This window comes from Anoplophora glabripennis, unplaced genomic scaffold (assembly GCF_000390285.2).
Source record: "Anoplophora glabripennis isolate ALB-LARVAE unplaced genomic scaffold, Agla_2.0 scaffold155, whole genome shotgun sequence".
Lineage (NCBI taxonomy): Eukaryota > Metazoa > Arthropoda > Insecta > Coleoptera > Cerambycidae > Anoplophora > Anoplophora glabripennis.
In genome coordinates this window covers 202,481-219,399 of record NW_019416721.1, presented here as the reverse complement: position 1 = coordinate 219,399, position 16,919 = coordinate 202,481, and the positions used below count along the sequence as shown (strand labels likewise).

The window sequence follows — 16,919 nt, the reverse complement described above, 5'->3', positions numbered from 1 at the left end:
TTGGTAAAAATGCAAGAAAGTAATTGTGTTCCTGTGGCTGTTTTTGAAGAAACCCAAGAAGCAATTTTCCATTTATTGACAGCGAAATCCAGGAAACATTACGAAAAAGTGTTCGCCGAATTTAACGAATGCAGAAAAAAACGAAGAGTAATGACAATAAATGAAGAAGTCATGCTATCGTACTTTTTAAGACATATTTCAAATGAATGTCATATAACAATCTTCTATATAACAGTATTCCTAAGTAGACAAATGTAATTTCAAGGTTAACTGCAATGTTTAAAACGTAAGTCAAATGAAGGTCATCTTCTCATGTAAAATTCCTCCTCTCCCACATACCATACAAATCTAATTTTAAGATTAACTGCAATGCAAAGGTCAAATGAAAGTCACCAACCTACGCCCATCTCCTTCGGCTTTCAGCCTCAAGGTCATCTCAAGTACGAAAGTGGAGGGGGGAGACTGCCTACCGGCTAAAATACCCTACTCTAGGTAATTCAAAAGGTCCTATTAAAGTGTCATTAACGATACCTTCCCACATGTTTACTGAAAACTGTTGCTAAAAGGCATTGCGACGTATTTCGTGTGGATTTTCGATAGTCCAGTGGTGAGTGTTGTGGACGTTTCGTACACCATTTCGACTAATACATGCTTCATCTGTAACAAGTATTTGCGCTGTAAATTGAGAAGTTCTAGCATGTTCCTGAAGCAAGTATTCGCAAAACCTCGACGTAGTGGAAACCTCAGGAGTAAGCTCTTGAACACTTAAATAAAAATGGGTACAACTGAGCTCTTAATGTCCGCCATACAACACGATGCGAAATATTTACTTGCTGTGTGATATTTCTCAAGGATATCTAAAATCATCTCCTCGATATTTAAGATTCTTATTGGTCGCCCTACTCTTTACACTATAGCAATAAATGTTCGCGGTGTGGGGGTACGTCGTTCAGAATATATTACACGATATACTTGACAAGCTCTATGGTCATTTTCGTGAGCATATCATAATATTCGCGATTGCTAAGTAAATGCGCCATTTTCAAAAGAAAACTGAGAAATGCGGCTACTAATATCCTCGAAAAACAGCACAGCAATCACTAAAACAATGTATTACAAACTGACGTTCGAATACAGTCCGACCTCATAAGAAACCTACAAACACGTAAAATTTTTTGTAAGTAGTCGCCGCGATAAAATACATGTATTTCAGCAGTTCCAAAACAGTTTCAAACACATTTTTGATTAGCTTTTTTGTCTATGACCTTAAACTTCCGATACAAGTTTGTGGCATCAGTTAACTGTTTCTGCTCCTTGTTCACCCCTTTAAATTTTTGACATAATCAGATTAACAATACCCTGCCCTTTACTTCGGCAGTTAAAACTTATGGTTAGATGTAAAACTCTTTGCCTTCTTTCATTCGCGTTTATGTTATGCAGTCTCAAGGGGCCATTCGGGCTATTCTAATAAAAAATTTTATACATTTGTTTAAAAATTGTTTTTATACTGTGCAGGAATTTTACACACTCAGTTTAGTCATAGCAGCTAAAAATTGTTTAATTGTATGCTTATAAGAATTTTAATTTGTATCCTTGTACGTTTTTTATTTTACTTATGTTTTACTCACAAACGTGTGTTTTTTTGCCTCAAAAAGAGGAACTTACACCTTATTTTCTAAAAATTGAAATTTCGTCGCAGTAAATGACGTCACGTATTAGCGCGGTGGCAAACACACATTTTAAAGCATTTATTTTTGTGCTGCAAACGTTAATTAAAAATTAAATAATACCTACGTTCTTCTTTTTCAGAATATTGACCAACTCCTTGAGCAGGCAGCATGACTTTATTAACAAGTTCCTTTTTGGTTGACTGTGTGGGTTTCGTCGTCGCAATAATAACGGTGGTGTATGCTTACTTCGTATGGGCACTTCAGTATTGGAAGAGAAGGAATATACCCTACGTAGAGCCCGTCATCCCTTGGGGAAACCTGGAGAATCCCAGCAAGAGGACGATGTTTATCGGAGACAGGTTTCGAGAGATTTACAGGCAGGCGCGTGCCAGAGATGCAGGTACTGATTTTTTTAACGTTGGCACTTGGAGATTTACTTGTTTAGTTGCCATTTTGATGGTAGTAATAACATAAACGCTAAAGTGTGCCTTCTACAAGGTGTTAACGAAATAAGTACTCAAAATTGGAGAGTATGTAAAACATGTCGAAATATGATGAAAACCTTAGTAGAGTTTTTGTCAGTGGCGGCCCCTAAGGGAGATACAGGACAATTTTTCTTGTATCAGACCTGTTATCAAATTGGCCATGACCAGAAACATTCCAAAAAATAACTTTGCCAAGTTAGTTGTCAAATTATTGTTGTGTCGCTAACAGTTTTTGTCGAAAATTGAAATAAAAACATGCCATGCCTCGTTTAAATTATACTAATGGGGATTATTTTAATTGGTTATTTATGGACAATGACGAAGTAATTTCAAGAACATGTAGAGAATTTGCTGCTCGATATCCAGAAGACGAAGAAAATTGCAGATATTCTAAAATCAGTAACGGCATCCCTAACAATGCTTATATGGCTTGAAAGGAAATTTCAATTTGCATACGACTGAGTAAAAAAATATTCCATTTAAAGAGGTATATCGGGGTCCGAGGGAAGTGAGGAGCGCAGGGGGGGGGGGGTCCTATGCTTTTCTTATGGGACTAAAACCCGTTGCCAATTTGAAAAAATTAAATTCATTTGAAATTATTTACGATAAACATTATCTAACGAGCGTTCAAATAAAAACGTGGTCGAAGTTGGCTCTGACACATTGGACGTAGGGAGTAGCTTATAGCGACCAACTTAACCTCATTTCTCAACGAGCTGTATAGCAGCTGTCAGTTTCAATAACGTTAATGACTATAAAACTTTATTTTAAAGAATAATCGTGATAACAATAACAAACAATTAAAGGAGCTACGGAAAGTGTCCCCCTCCTTGTTATAACAATAAATTAAAGCACCTGCTGAAAGTGTCCCCCTCCTTGTTCCAAGCATTTTTCACACCTGTTCCTCAAAGAATTAAAGACATTTTCTAAGATGCTCGGGGTATTGCTAATTTCACGAATCTTGTCTATAAGTCGAGCCTGCAGATGGTTTAAATCAGGAATAGGCAGTTCAAAAATAGTGTTTTTAAGGTAAGGCCACAAAAAGAAATCACACGGCGTAATATCACATGACCTCGGTGGAAATTCATGTTCAACATTGAGACTTATTAGTCGATTTTGGAAAACTTCCCTCAACATATTCATCGTCTCGCCTGCCGTATGTGCCCTTGCGCCATCTTGTTGAAAGTAAAAGTTTGTAATTTCGTTTTCTTCCAGCTGGTTAACAAAAGGAGCGATAATTTCTTCTCTATACCTTTGCGCAGTAAGAGTACCATTAAAAAAAATAGGTCCATAAATCCTCCTTCGATTGAGAGCACACCAAACTCCAATTTTTTGAGCGTGTAGAGGGCCCTCCACAAAAAAGTTATCTGGTTTTTCAGAAGACCGCATTCTCATATTCTGCGAGTTTACGTAACCACTTAAATGAAACCAGGCTTCATCAGAAACAAAGGTGATATTATGAAGTTCACCGTAGTTGTTTAAAAACCATTCACAAAATACAGCCCGTCGCGGAAAATCAACTTCATGAAGTTCTTGCTGACAAGTTAAACGATAGGAGAACAAACGCAAATCTATTTTTAACACTGTGTGGCAGGTACCGACTGATACTCCCACCATTTGTGATAAAACGCGTACAGAAGTTCTTGGCGCATTTTCCATTATTTGTTGGACATTTTCTTTTAATTCTTCAGTCCGCTTTTTAGGTCGGCCGCTTCCTTCTTTTCTTGTTACACTGCCCGTTTCACGAAAAACATTAACACAACGCTGAACTGCACTTTGAAAAATTTTGTACTCAACAATGCCGGGAAATTGATTTTGAAATTCTATGAAACATTCCTCAATAGAATACTTCCATATTCCATCAATCTTGCGTCCATTTCTAAAGTAGGACTCTATGATAAACACTTTTTGTTCTTGAGAAAACACCATTTTAAACGCTTTTTAATGATAGCGGCGATATAGCGCTTTGACAGATGACGTTTAAGTTCATTTGCTATACGCTACGCCCTACGTCCAAATTTTCAGAACCAACTTGACCACTTTTTTATTTGAACGCTCGTTATATAGCAAAGAAATCTACTCATATGCATATAGCATACATATTGACTAATTAGCAACATAAAAATATCATATTTAAGTAGTTTTAAATTATATTTAATGAACGCATAAAGACTATGTAGATGTGGCAACAGCGCTAATAATTGACTAGCAGTTGTACACACTGCGAACCTACAAACCTCGGACATCGGAGATATTGCGCATCAAATTCGGGTAAAGATGCGTACGCGTTCAAAAATGTATTGTGTGTAAACTATGTACAATAAAATTATTATATAGGTGATTCATTAATAATGAGACAGAGCTTAAGGGCATGTTGCTGACCTCAAAATAAAGCGATTAAGCTTGCTTTATCCGAATGTTGCTCCTTTTCGATCTACAAAGTGTTAAAGCTGAAAAAATATTTTCGATTTTTTTAAATATCTTGAGCACTGGGTAATACGCTATATAAATTTCAAGTACATCTGTGCACTTGAGTAAACCCGATATACCTCCTTAAGTTAACAAACTTATAACTGTTTGAAGTTATTAAAATGTAACAGCAAAAATGAAGCACCCAGTATTAAATGTTTTGATTTGTTGGTATACCGTGATTTAGTGTTACCTATGCCCTTTACAGGTACCAAAAATGCACTTGATAAGACGTTTCTGAAAAGAGTTACTATCATCTCCATCTCCTTGCATCTGTCAAATTTTTTCTTTAAAAATTAATAATTCAAAATCTATAACTTCTGGATATAGAGAATATTGAATAAATAGAAGAATCCGAAAATGCAATAATATATAGCGTGTCCCATTTAAAATAAGAAAGTTAATGTCGACTTTCGGTATAACCGGAAGTTCCGTAAAGTTCCAAATTTTTCATCTGTGTTGGCCCTACTACCTTTGCTATGTTGCCACATTTTCAGATTTATTGGACCTTCCGAGATATCGGGTGTCAACGGACATTTTGAATCAACATTTTCAACTTTTTGATACTTCTGACGTCAAATTTGGAAAAGTTTATATTTTAAATATTTTTAAGTAAAATCTGGAGCAATTTCACAAAAATATGGGGCATTATATGCTAACTCACTGAGGTCATGACACGACCATTTTTAATTTCCAAATTTTTTGGTACTATTTAGTATTCATTTACGATTTTTTTTTAATTTTTATATCCACCCCTCAAGAAGTTATGAGCATTTGAATATTTTGGAAAAAAAAATTAAAATTCCTGTAACTAAAACTAAAGACATTATAAACTTTTTTGTTTCATTTGGAGATGTAGTTTTATTAATAATATATAAAAAATAATACATTCTTAGTGTTTTGAGTTTTGAAAGACGAATTTTTGAGAATATTTTTTTAAGGAAAATAAACGCCACTCTTTCATAAAACACTTTTTTGTTTAAAAGTCCAAAACAAATCTCAATAAACTAAAAATTTATTATTTATATTTTTTTTATAAAACTACATCCCAAAATGAACAAAATGAAAAAAAAAAGAAGTAATCACATTCCAATAAATTTTGTACTGGGATAAAGTCAAACGAATAATGTAAAATAGAAAACAATATGTAAAAACTCCAACATTTCCCTATAATTGAGTTTTCCTCAAACTTCTCCAAAATATCTTCCTGTCTAACAGCGTGAACTACATTTCGACCATTTCGATTACGGAGACGAAAACTAGGTACTCGTCTTTTCGAATATATCGAAATTATATCATGTCATTGAACGTTAACTTTGCAGAAAATATTACCTGGACAAAAAAATATGGCCGTATAGAAAATTAAATTTTAAATTGATTTTCCTGTTCTTTAAACTCGGTTTTCTAAAATAACTAAAAACATATAGCACCGATTGAAAAATTTATAATAAGAAAGTAGGTTTTAAAAAGATCTATCGATTGATTTTTTGTAAGTATCGATTGCTTTGTTACTTTTCGAGATATATCGAAAAAACCGTTAAAAATCTTCTCTTTTCTCTTCTTCTATAACTCGTTTACATTTACGTTCCCATATTTGCTATTTACTGCAAACATAGCCCGCGGCAAGCCAAAAAAGTACATTTTTGAAAAATTTTAAAATATTAATTATTTTTCGAGATACATATATCGATTTTTTTGAAAAAAAGGCGCTCTCGAAAATTGGCTAGATCTTCTCAGCGGATAGTCCTACAGTGACGATTTTCAGTTTATTTTCCTCGTAAAGAGTTATATTATCATGCTGTTAAAAAATGTTTACGATTTTATTAATTTCAAGGATCAAAAAATGACTCAAAAAGTTGCACTTTTTTTGGGTATGTTTTTTTCAAATAACTATTTCAATTTTTATTTTATGAAAATGACTTTTAAAGAAAGAAACTGCTGACATGTTTTCACGAATTTAAAAAAAAATGTTTTCTACGACCTTCTGGAGCCGAGATAATTTTTTTATTTAAAAAAAAAATGAGGGCGCAATTAAAATTTTACAGCGATGCGCTTTATTAAAATTTTTCAATCGGTGCTATATTTTTTTAGTTATTTTAGAAAAACCGTTTTTTGCAACTTTGCGATTTTTTTTTGACCATGTTCGCCATTTTGGATCGAGTTTAAAGAACAGGAAACTCAATTTAAAATTTAATTTTCTATACGGTTATATTTTTTTTGTCCAGGTAATAATTTCTGTAAGCATTTCTCTATAATGCTTGGACTAATTGTCTTTTCTCTCAAAAACGGATGCTCCTAGCGATGTCGACTAAGAATACCTTTTATTCGTAGGAAAGTATGAAGAACCAATGTTCAATATCAGAAACCACACATTGTGAGACCAAAAATGTTGAGACCAATTTGCTTGCGCCACCTATTCTTTGCGGTTGAAGGAAACTATACCATTGTTGATATTTCAAATTGTTTATAGTATAATATTTCGTTTTTTTTTTCTTTAGGTTGGAAGTACTGTGGCATGTTCGGCATGACCAGGCCCATGTTCGTCGTCTTGAACTTGGACTTGGTCAAACAGGTCATGACGAAGGACTTCCACAACTTCGTGGACAGAGGCTTTTACACGAACGAGAAAGATGACCCACTAAGTAAGTTCCAAATGCTCCAGAGGTAGAGTCATAAAGAACTCAAACCACAATATTTACTACATCTTAATCTAGTAAAGTAATTTTGTGTAGTCTCTGCACAGAAATTGTAATGTGGCGTTTATTTCGCATAGTGTTCCGATGTGTTCCACCTTGTCTCAGTGCCCATCTGAGTAAACTGATCTTTTCTCGTTCCACAGGCTGTCACCTCTTCGCTATCGGTGGTACCAAATGGAGGAATTTGAGGACTAAGTTTACCCCAACGTTTACGTCCGGCAAAATGAAGGCCATGTTTGGTTCGGTGCTCAAATGTGGGACAGTTATGGAGAAGTACCTTGAAGAACAAGTCGGCAACAAGGAAGGCGTCGATTTCAAAACAGTGTTAGGTAAGACATCGTCCGCTCAATTTTTCGTAAATGAATGTTTTAAAACTTAAATTAATTTTATTTAGAGGGAAAAAAAAAGAAAATTGTTACCTGGACTTTTATAAGTGGAAATGCTAAAGGGGTTTATAAGAAACGAAAAAAAATAAATGCGTGAGTAGGGGCGGCGGAGAGTTGATTTGGGGGGTTGAAAAGTTATGAAAAATTGTATCAGTGGGATTTCTGGCGAAAGTTGACGTTAAACAAAAAAGTATCCAATACAAAAGTTGTAGATCATAAAAAAATCTATAACTTTTGTAGAAGTCACTTTTTAACATAACCTCAAAATTTACGAGAAAAATGCGAAAAACAGTTTTTTTCTGATTTTCCGTTTTTTATTTCTCATTTCCGCAAAAATAATTTAATTTTGACGAAACTTGGTGAAAGTATACCTTTCTCTGCCTTAAATAACCTCAAATTTTTGTAGATAAGAAAATTAAGAAGTTTCCGAGATATTCATTTTTTCCGGTCTGAAAAACTTTTTCGTCAAAGAAAAATTCTACTTGGAAAAATCATCGTACAGTTTTGGCGGTGATCGTTTTTTTGACATATACTTTTTGATGAAATAAAAGAATCACAGTTCAAAAACATGCTCAAAAATGCAAAAAAATAAAAAATGCAGCAATGAATTTTTCAGTAATTGTTGATAATTTGTTTAAAATTAAAAAAAAATCAACAACTGATTACGCCATTTAATTGTACTAGGCCAGTAATTATAGCCTTTTTTCGGGAAAAAAATACTATTAGAAGTTTCTCTGTGGAATATTATTCCGAAACGTGTTATAAACAAAATATCAAAAAAATCTACTCGAGACTAGTTGGGAAACTTTGTTAAAACAATGGTCAAAATTATGGAAAAGTGGTTTTTTGACTCGCGTAAAAAAACTGTTATTCATAGAGAAAAAAGGTTTATACAAAAAAGGTAGATATTAAATAAATCTGTAAAATAAAACAAGTCCGATTAAATTCCGATAATTTGTTTATGCGCAAGAGCTCAAAAATGGTCGAAAATGTCCGCTTTCTTCAACTGCTAATAATTCATGCAATTTTCATCGCAGACACTTGTAATTCAGGATGTTTGAGGCTTTTTGCACCCTTAATAAGTGGTAAAAATTTCAGCCCAAAAGCTTCATTAGCTTGGCGTTGGCGGAATTTATTATTATCTAAGAAGATGCTATTTTCAATTCATTTTTCCCAAGCTCACAGGCGTTGTAGGGTTTCAATCATTAGTTGTTTTTATACCTAAATAGTTATATTGACATATGCATTTACTGATAATTTAATTTTTCAAATTTAATTTGTTTAAAAATGACTTTGAAAAAATGTTAATATTTATTAAATTGTTAAACGCGCATGCTCCGCCTCGCTCTCCCCACTCGTTCGCTAGATCAAGTAATAGAACGTATCGGCTCTTAATATTAATAATTAAGGTCACTGCGATTAAATAAAAAAACAATTATATCAGCTTCTAATCAACTTACAACAACGATTTTTTTTTAATTCGAAGAAAATTAAAGTATAGAGGTTACTATTTTATTTTTTAATAATTACCTATCTTAACAATTTAAGTAAAAAGCCTCAAAAATCCTGAATTACAAGTGTCTACGATGAAAATTGCACTAATTATTAGCAATTGAAGAAAAACGGCCATTTTCGACCATTTTTGAGCGCTTGCGCATAAACAAATTATCCGAATTTAATGAGACTTGTCTCATTTTAAAGGTTTATTTAATACCTACCTTTTTTGTATAAACCTCTTTTCGCTATGAATAATAGTTTTTTTACGCGAGTTAAAAAACCACTTTTCCATAACTTTGCCCATTGTTTAAATAAAGTTTCCCAACTAGTCTCGAGTTGATTTTTTGATATTTTATTTATAACACATTTCCGAACAATACTCCGCAGAAAAACTTCTAATAGTATTTTTTTCCCGGAACAGACTGATTCCATGTCTATAATGACTGGACTATAAGGAAAAAATACAAAAAAAACTATCTCATTGTTTGACCCAAAACTTTATTTTTGTACAGTATTGCTATAAACATAAGTCGAATAGTGAATAAATAAAATAAATAATAATTCTTTTCCGTAGGATTGATACAGTTACAGATGATACGGATAAAGAGGAAAGAAAATTTAAAATATGTGTTTGACGAAGCTTCTACAAAAATTTCTACAGACATAACTTCTCAGTCGAAGAAACTTAAATTAGAACAAAATTTTTTTTATTAGAAAAAAAAATGATTTTATTATAAAACGTATTTCAATTTATGTCAATAAAAAATTTGCCTTATATTTTAAAATAAGGCTGTCAATGAAAGAGACTTAATTTCTAATTTATTTTAAATACCAATTTGTACATCGTTTTTTGTATTCGAGAAATAATATATTCAACATAAATGGTAACCTTGAAATGAACAATCATATTTAAGAATTTGTTTAAGAATTTATTTAAGAATCTTTATTTTGCATATAAATCTCAATTGAAAAATTTTTTGAATCGACATCTTAAAATTCGAATAGATTTTTTTTTTATTTACGTATAACAGTACTCAAATTAAACATGTGACAAATAGAAAGAACAACGAAAACATTAACAACCATTTAACATAAATGAGAGTACCAGGCTCACCTAGAGCTCCTGTGGGGAAAGAGCATGGCAGAGAAACCCACGATCGTTGCTCTTATCACCCAAATATAAATACAAAACAACCGCTAACCAAAAGGCATAAATTAGGATCATTTGCTAATGATAATCAACGCCCGACTCATTTAATGTGTCACTAAATGTCACCTCACTCCGATTCCCCATACACACTTCCAAGTAAAACCGAAGAAATTTGATGTTAGTTAGCCGGCAGAGCCGGATGATACTGGAGTCCAGTCGGGAGGCAATCCAGCTATGGGTTGAGATTTCGGAAGATCTGTTTAGCAATTCTTTTTAAACAACAACAACAATAATAACAACAATAACAATAACCATAATAACAATAATAATAAGTAAGGTACTGGAGTCCCCTACGGAAGGCAATCCAGAGCAATTCCTTTTTTTTTTTGTATTCAATTATGCTTTTTACAGATTCATTCCTTACGGGCGAAAATGTTAGTAAATTCAACAAGGCTCTCATATGCGTATGACATAAAGTGAGCACAAGAAACGGTTTATTATTTGTTTTTCGAACAATGTAATCATGGCAAAACGAGTTAGATGTGATACAAAGGAGTCGTTATTGCAATATCTGGGCAGTCACGACAATATACGTACATATTTTAACATGTAATAAATAATGAGTAATCGCTAATAATAATTGTACGCCCCTGAGCGTAAGACAATGAAGGCTAAACAAATAAAGAATTATTATCATGAAATATCTATGTTTTTCGAACAACGTAATCATGACAAAAACAAGTTAGATGTGAAACAAAGAAGTCGTTATTGCAATATCTGGGCAGTCCCGACAATATATANTTGTTTTTCGAACAACGTAATCATGACAAAAACCAGTTAGATGTGAAACAAAGGAGTCGTTATTGCAATATCTGGGCAGTCACGACAGTATATATATATATACATATTTTAACATGTAATAAATAATGAGCAATCAATAATAATGATTGTAACAATTTTATCTTAGAAAAATATATGCCCTCGAGCATAAAGCAATAGAGACTAAACATACAAAGAATTATTATCATTAAACATTTATAACCATCACAATCATAAAATTACATAGAGCGATTAACAACAAAGTACTTAGAGAATAATTACCTGCTAACTAATACCGGTTAAACACTTTAAAATCTTTCACCACTTACATATTTTCACCGTGCACCGATTGTTTTACTTTTCACTCTGCGCTATTCTCACTTCCACACTCTAGACTTCTTTTCCGAAATCCCTACCTAAGCGCTACTTTTTGTGCTTCCTTCTACCGACCGTTAATATTACTTTTTCCTTATTATACAACACTCATGTAACAGGTGACGTTGAAGTTAATAAGATAAGTATGGTTTTGCACAATGTAAAGGTCCGAAATAAATTCATGAAAAACGATCTTTTTACGAATTTTTCTTCGGTCTATATTGTATTGCAGCAACAATAATACATATAAAAATTTCGGACCGCTTTTATTTTGAAGAGAATCTCAAAACGAAACTTTTTTCCTTTGACTATTACCTCTAATATCAATATTCTCCGAGTTATACATGAAAGAAGGGAGAAAAATGTGCCTTTTCGATTTTTTTTACATTTTCTTACGCTAACATTTATGCACAACTTTTTCAGCGGGCGCATGTCTCAATTATTATTCTACATAATATTAGAACTATGCCCAACAAAAATTAACATTACTATATAAAACATCCCGAAACAGATAGGTACCGACTGAACGGACATGAATCTGTACGAAATTTTTGTATTTCTTTTGTTTGCTGGGTAATCGTAGCGCAAAAAAGTTTTGTCTAAAGATTTTAAAACTAGAGACTTAAAGCTTCAAAACGCTTGTCTGTTTATACGACCATTTTTCATGGAGATATAGCATTTGGAAGATCACTATAAAATTCATGAACATCTTTTATTTAATTTTTTCCAGTACTATACCAAGTATTCCTTTTTGGTTTAGGAAACTACACAACCGACGTCATCGGTTCCTGCGCCTTTGGCTTGAACTGCAACAGTTTCAAGGATCCAGATTCTTCTTTCAGACAGTACGCAGCCAAGGTTCTAGAGAGATCCAGGTTTGGTAACTTAAAACAAGCATTCTGTTTCAACTTTCCGCACATATCTGCACTATTAGGCCTCCGTATGCTCCCGAAAGACGTGAGCGATTTCTTCTTGAAGGTCATATACGATACGGTCGGTTACAGGGAGAAGAACAGCGACACCAGAGATGATTTTCTGCAACTACTCATCAACATTAAGAATAATAAAGATGCTCAAGCCAGTGGATATCAAGGTAAGTGCGTTTGATTGAGGATGGGACACGACACAACTGAATGGATTAAAATGGAGCAATTGAGCCAGACAAGCCTTGTTTCTATAAAACTGAGAAGTAACATGAATTTTGTTAGTACACTACTGTATTATGTTGTAGGCGATGGTAAGACACTGACGATGGACGAAGTAGCAGCCCAAAGCTTCGTCTTCTTTATAGCTGGTTATGAAACCAGCTCCATCACTATGACCTTTGCCTTGTTCGAGTTAGCCACCCATCAGAACATTCAAGAAAAGGTCAGGGAGGAGATAGAACGAGTGTTAGCGAAGTACAGTGGAGAGATAACGTACGATTCGCTGGGCGAATTGAAATATTTGAAGCAAGTTATTGATGGTAAGAGTAAAATGAGGGCATTTTATTATGATATTTGTAATCGGAGCAAAGGCTTGTTTACGCTACGAGAGCTCGAGATAGACTGTGATGTGTGATGTGACTGTGTAATGTTTTTAGGACGTAGAATAATTTAGGCGAAGGTCGGAATTATGTTTCTGCGCATATGAAGGTCAAAGCTCATAACTCATAAGATTTTGAAACACCTCTACCATAAATAACTATTTTTTAACTTCAACTATCGTACACAGCAGCCGGTGCAATGGTGCCTTTGGGCACTCATTTTCATCCGATGCCTGATTTTTTCTTCTTCAACTTTAAACAATGAACATTCAATTATTTTCCAACGACTACTTGATCTTTCCACCGCTAATGTGATTTTTAGGTGGTATTTCTTTTGTAACTCTTTAGGACTATATTGCTTTAAACTTTTAACCGGGAAGAAATACAGAAAAATTTCTCTAATAAAAGTTTATTAGAAAGAAAAGAGCTTTTTAACAGGAAAATAATTTGGGTATGTTTGTGGAAAAAATATAATTGATGACGTCATTAGTCGTTTCTGTCAAATCCCAAAGATAATATTTTCGCTTATAATCTCCCTAGTGCTTGAATTATTTCCGGAAATTTTTCCGAAGGAACGCATTTTCTAGAAAAATGCGTGATTGAGGAATAATTTCCGGACATTAATTCAAGGACGTGACAGGTAGACATTGTTTTTAAATTAAAAAATGGCTCGTTTTGGAAATGAAAATTCCGAAAACATAAAAGCAGAAGTGGCAAATTTAACTCCCCAAAATACGAAGCAGTCGAAATTAAACGTATGGAGGCAGTTTCTAGATTTTGTGCGGAAAGATCCTACAATTTTTAAGATCCAACAATATCGATGACTGCATTGGCATCAATTTTTGAAGATTATGCGTTTAACATGAAAGAGAAAAATTCTGATGATTATTTTTGAATACAAATATTTACCTTTGCAACACAATTCACTTAATATTACTAAAATGGAAGGAAAGTAAGTTTTTGTAGAAAAGTGATGTCTATGGCAGTTTATCAATGATTCTTATTAAACCATAAAAAACACATTTCTTTCACATTAGTAATAAAAACGGCATTTAATTTTTGAATTTAAATATCTATCTTTGCAACACAATTCACTCAGTATTACTAAAATGGAAGGAAAGTAAGTGTTTGTAGAAAAGTGATGTCTATGGCAGTTTATCAATGATTCTTATTAAAACATAAAAAAACAGATTCCTTTCACTTTAGTAATAAAAACGGCATTTAATTTTTGAATTTAAATATTGATCTTTGCAATACAATTCACTTAGTATTACTAAAATAGAAGGAAAGTAAGTTTTTGTGGAAAACCAATGTCTATGGCAATATATCAACGATTTTTAAAAAATCATAACTGCAATCAAGTAGGCTTAGGCTTGTGATGTCAAAATCGTCTTCGCTATGCGTCACGTTGACAGTCATTTTCTCTAGGTTCGAATTGTTTACAATTAAATGATGGCAGTGAACAACCAAGAAACTAATTTAAAACCTTATAGTATATGTAATTCTTGCACCAAAATAGGGGACATTCTTATGTCTCATAAAAATTTAAAGTATTTGCCATATTTACTGAAAAAAACTGGAATCAGTCCGCATCAAGAAAACCTTTTCGCAGCTATTCAAAAGATTTTGGAGGAAGATATACCATCTTTTTTACGTAAGACCAGGGCTCAGCAGAACAAAACTTCATCAAATTATCACATATACTTTATGAAACACAGACATCTGATGCAGATGAAAAACAAAGGTAATAATTATGCTCCTCGTTACTCTCCGTTGCGAAGAGAAGAGTTCCAGCCAGAATTTCAAAAACATTTAGCGTTAATAGAAGAAATCTCGGAACAAATATTTGGTAAATAATTATTTCTATCTATTTATTATTTTAAAATAAATAAAAACATTACAAAGCAAAATTCTGGATAGGTACTGATTTTTGAACCATATGATAGCTGTCAAAAAAAATTCCACTTATTAATTTTGTTTGCCTAGGTGCAGGAGGAAAAAAATTTCCGAAAAATTTGAAGGTTGCCATGGCCAACTGTCGAAATTACAGTATGTAATTGGCTTAAAATGACAGGTGTAAAATTTTCGATTGAAATGCCATTTAACACCAAATTTTATTAAAAATTTTTGTACCCTCACATAGGCCCACACTATCTAGCTTGAGACACCCTGTACATTTCAATTAAATAAAAACAGTGACTAATTTGACTAGGATTTTTCGTAGTTCATACGAATATTTCTTGTGACGCAATGGAAAAGATACAGCGGTTTTAGTGTAACTGTAACCATTTATTTTTATTTATCAAGTTGCTTTGATTGAAATATGAACAAAAATGAATCCCGATTTTAACTTGGCGTTTCTCGTTTTAGAAACCCTCAGGATGTACTCACCGTGCTCCTTTGTCACCAGAATATGCGCACAGGATTACAAGGTGCCGGGAGAACAGGCTGTCATAGAGAAGGGCACCATGGTCATCATTCCTATTCGCGGCATTCACCACGACGAAGAATACTATGAAAATCCTTCCGAATTCGATCCCGACAGATTTACGGAAGAAAATAAGGCAGCCAGGCATCCTTACGCCCATATACCTTTCGGAGAAGGACCCAGGATATGTATAGGTACGTAAATATAGAAATTATGCGATATCCGTCGGCTACACGAAGAACAGTACCTTAAAAACCAGAAGAGATGGGTATAGGGGATCATTATACTATTCGAAAGAGAACAAAGTTCATCAGGTTGCGCAAAAATATAGAGGGTCTTCCATTTAAAAAAAATAAGTCAAGGTGGTTTAAAGTTGACCGCATTGGACATTAAATTTCTACCACCCTGTATGAAACTAAGCCATTTTGAAATTATGGCAGGGAAGCTTAGTGTTTTAGTACAGTCATTGAAGCTTTTCACTTCCGAATTCTTTGAAACTGAACCGGGGGTGGAAGTTTTTTTTTCAAAATCAAATTTTGAGCAAAAAATATACGAAGAATTTTTTCGAGAAATCCATAGTTTTTTAGTTATTCACGATTGAAAACTTGGAATTTTTCAAAGTATATTTCGCGAATAATTGAAAAACTACGCATTTTATTAAAAAAAAGTGTAATGGACAAAATGTAGCTTATAAATAAACAAAGAAAATAGTTTTTTAAAGTGTTGTAGAGGTCTTTTAATATCTGACGAGCCTCGAAATGCGCGAAAGGCGTGGCGTATCCCCATAATTCTTCTAATAAGCACGTTGTGAAAAAATTGACTCAGAACTAGACCATGTGCATCATTACAAGTAGACATGAACTAAGGCGCTCGGGCATCAATAAAGTCAACTGGCGAACGTTCGTTATATATATTTTTATTGTTTGAATTAAAATAATAAAGAATAGGGCATTTTATTATGATATTTGTATTCGGATCAAAGGCTTGTTTACGCTAGAATAATAGGGGTAATGTTTTTAAGACGTAGAATAATTTAGGCGACGGTCGGAATTACGTTTCTGCGCATATGAAGGTCAAAGCTCATAAGATTTTAAAACATCTCTACGTCCTATACAAATAGTCCAATTAACTAAGCCTTTAAATCGAAATTTTGTCAACTTGGCTGAATTTTTGATATGAGTTAGTTTAAGGTATATTATAACAATAAGTGAGAGTAATTTTTTGTTCAACCCCCGGCCAAGGGTGGAAAAAGATAAAACAAAGGGCTTTTTCAAGATAACTCAAAAAGGGTAAGAGCTAGAAAAAAAAGTTGTAAAGCAGACAATTCTACATAAAAATGGCCTCTTAACTTTTTCTTGTACTATTACAATTAACAGAGTTAGGGAGGCTAGAAGTTAAGGGAAGATTTCAGAAATTTAA

The 16,919-nt window shown here is 33.3% G+C and overlaps 1 protein-coding gene across 1 annotated transcript in view; it reads left to right on the top strand.

Annotated features, from left to right (window-relative positions):
* Positions 1 to 1,838: 1,838 nt before the first annotated feature.
* The window catches only part of LOC108915148 (cytochrome P450 6a2-like), a 17,905-nt gene continuing 2,824 nt past the window's right edge, over positions 1,839 to 16,919 (top strand). Inside the window, exons 1-6 of the mRNA XM_018721116.1 lie at positions 1,839 to 2,055; positions 7,123 to 7,266; positions 7,464 to 7,649; positions 12,308 to 12,640; positions 12,779 to 13,012; positions 15,443 to 15,694. Of these exons, the coding sequence (XP_018576632.1) occupies positions 1,839 to 2,055; positions 7,123 to 7,266; positions 7,464 to 7,649; positions 12,308 to 12,640; positions 12,779 to 13,012; positions 15,443 to 15,694 (1,366 nt within the window). The remainder of the gene's footprint in view (positions 2,056 to 7,122; positions 7,267 to 7,463; positions 7,650 to 12,307; positions 12,641 to 12,778; positions 13,013 to 15,442; positions 15,695 to 16,919) is intronic.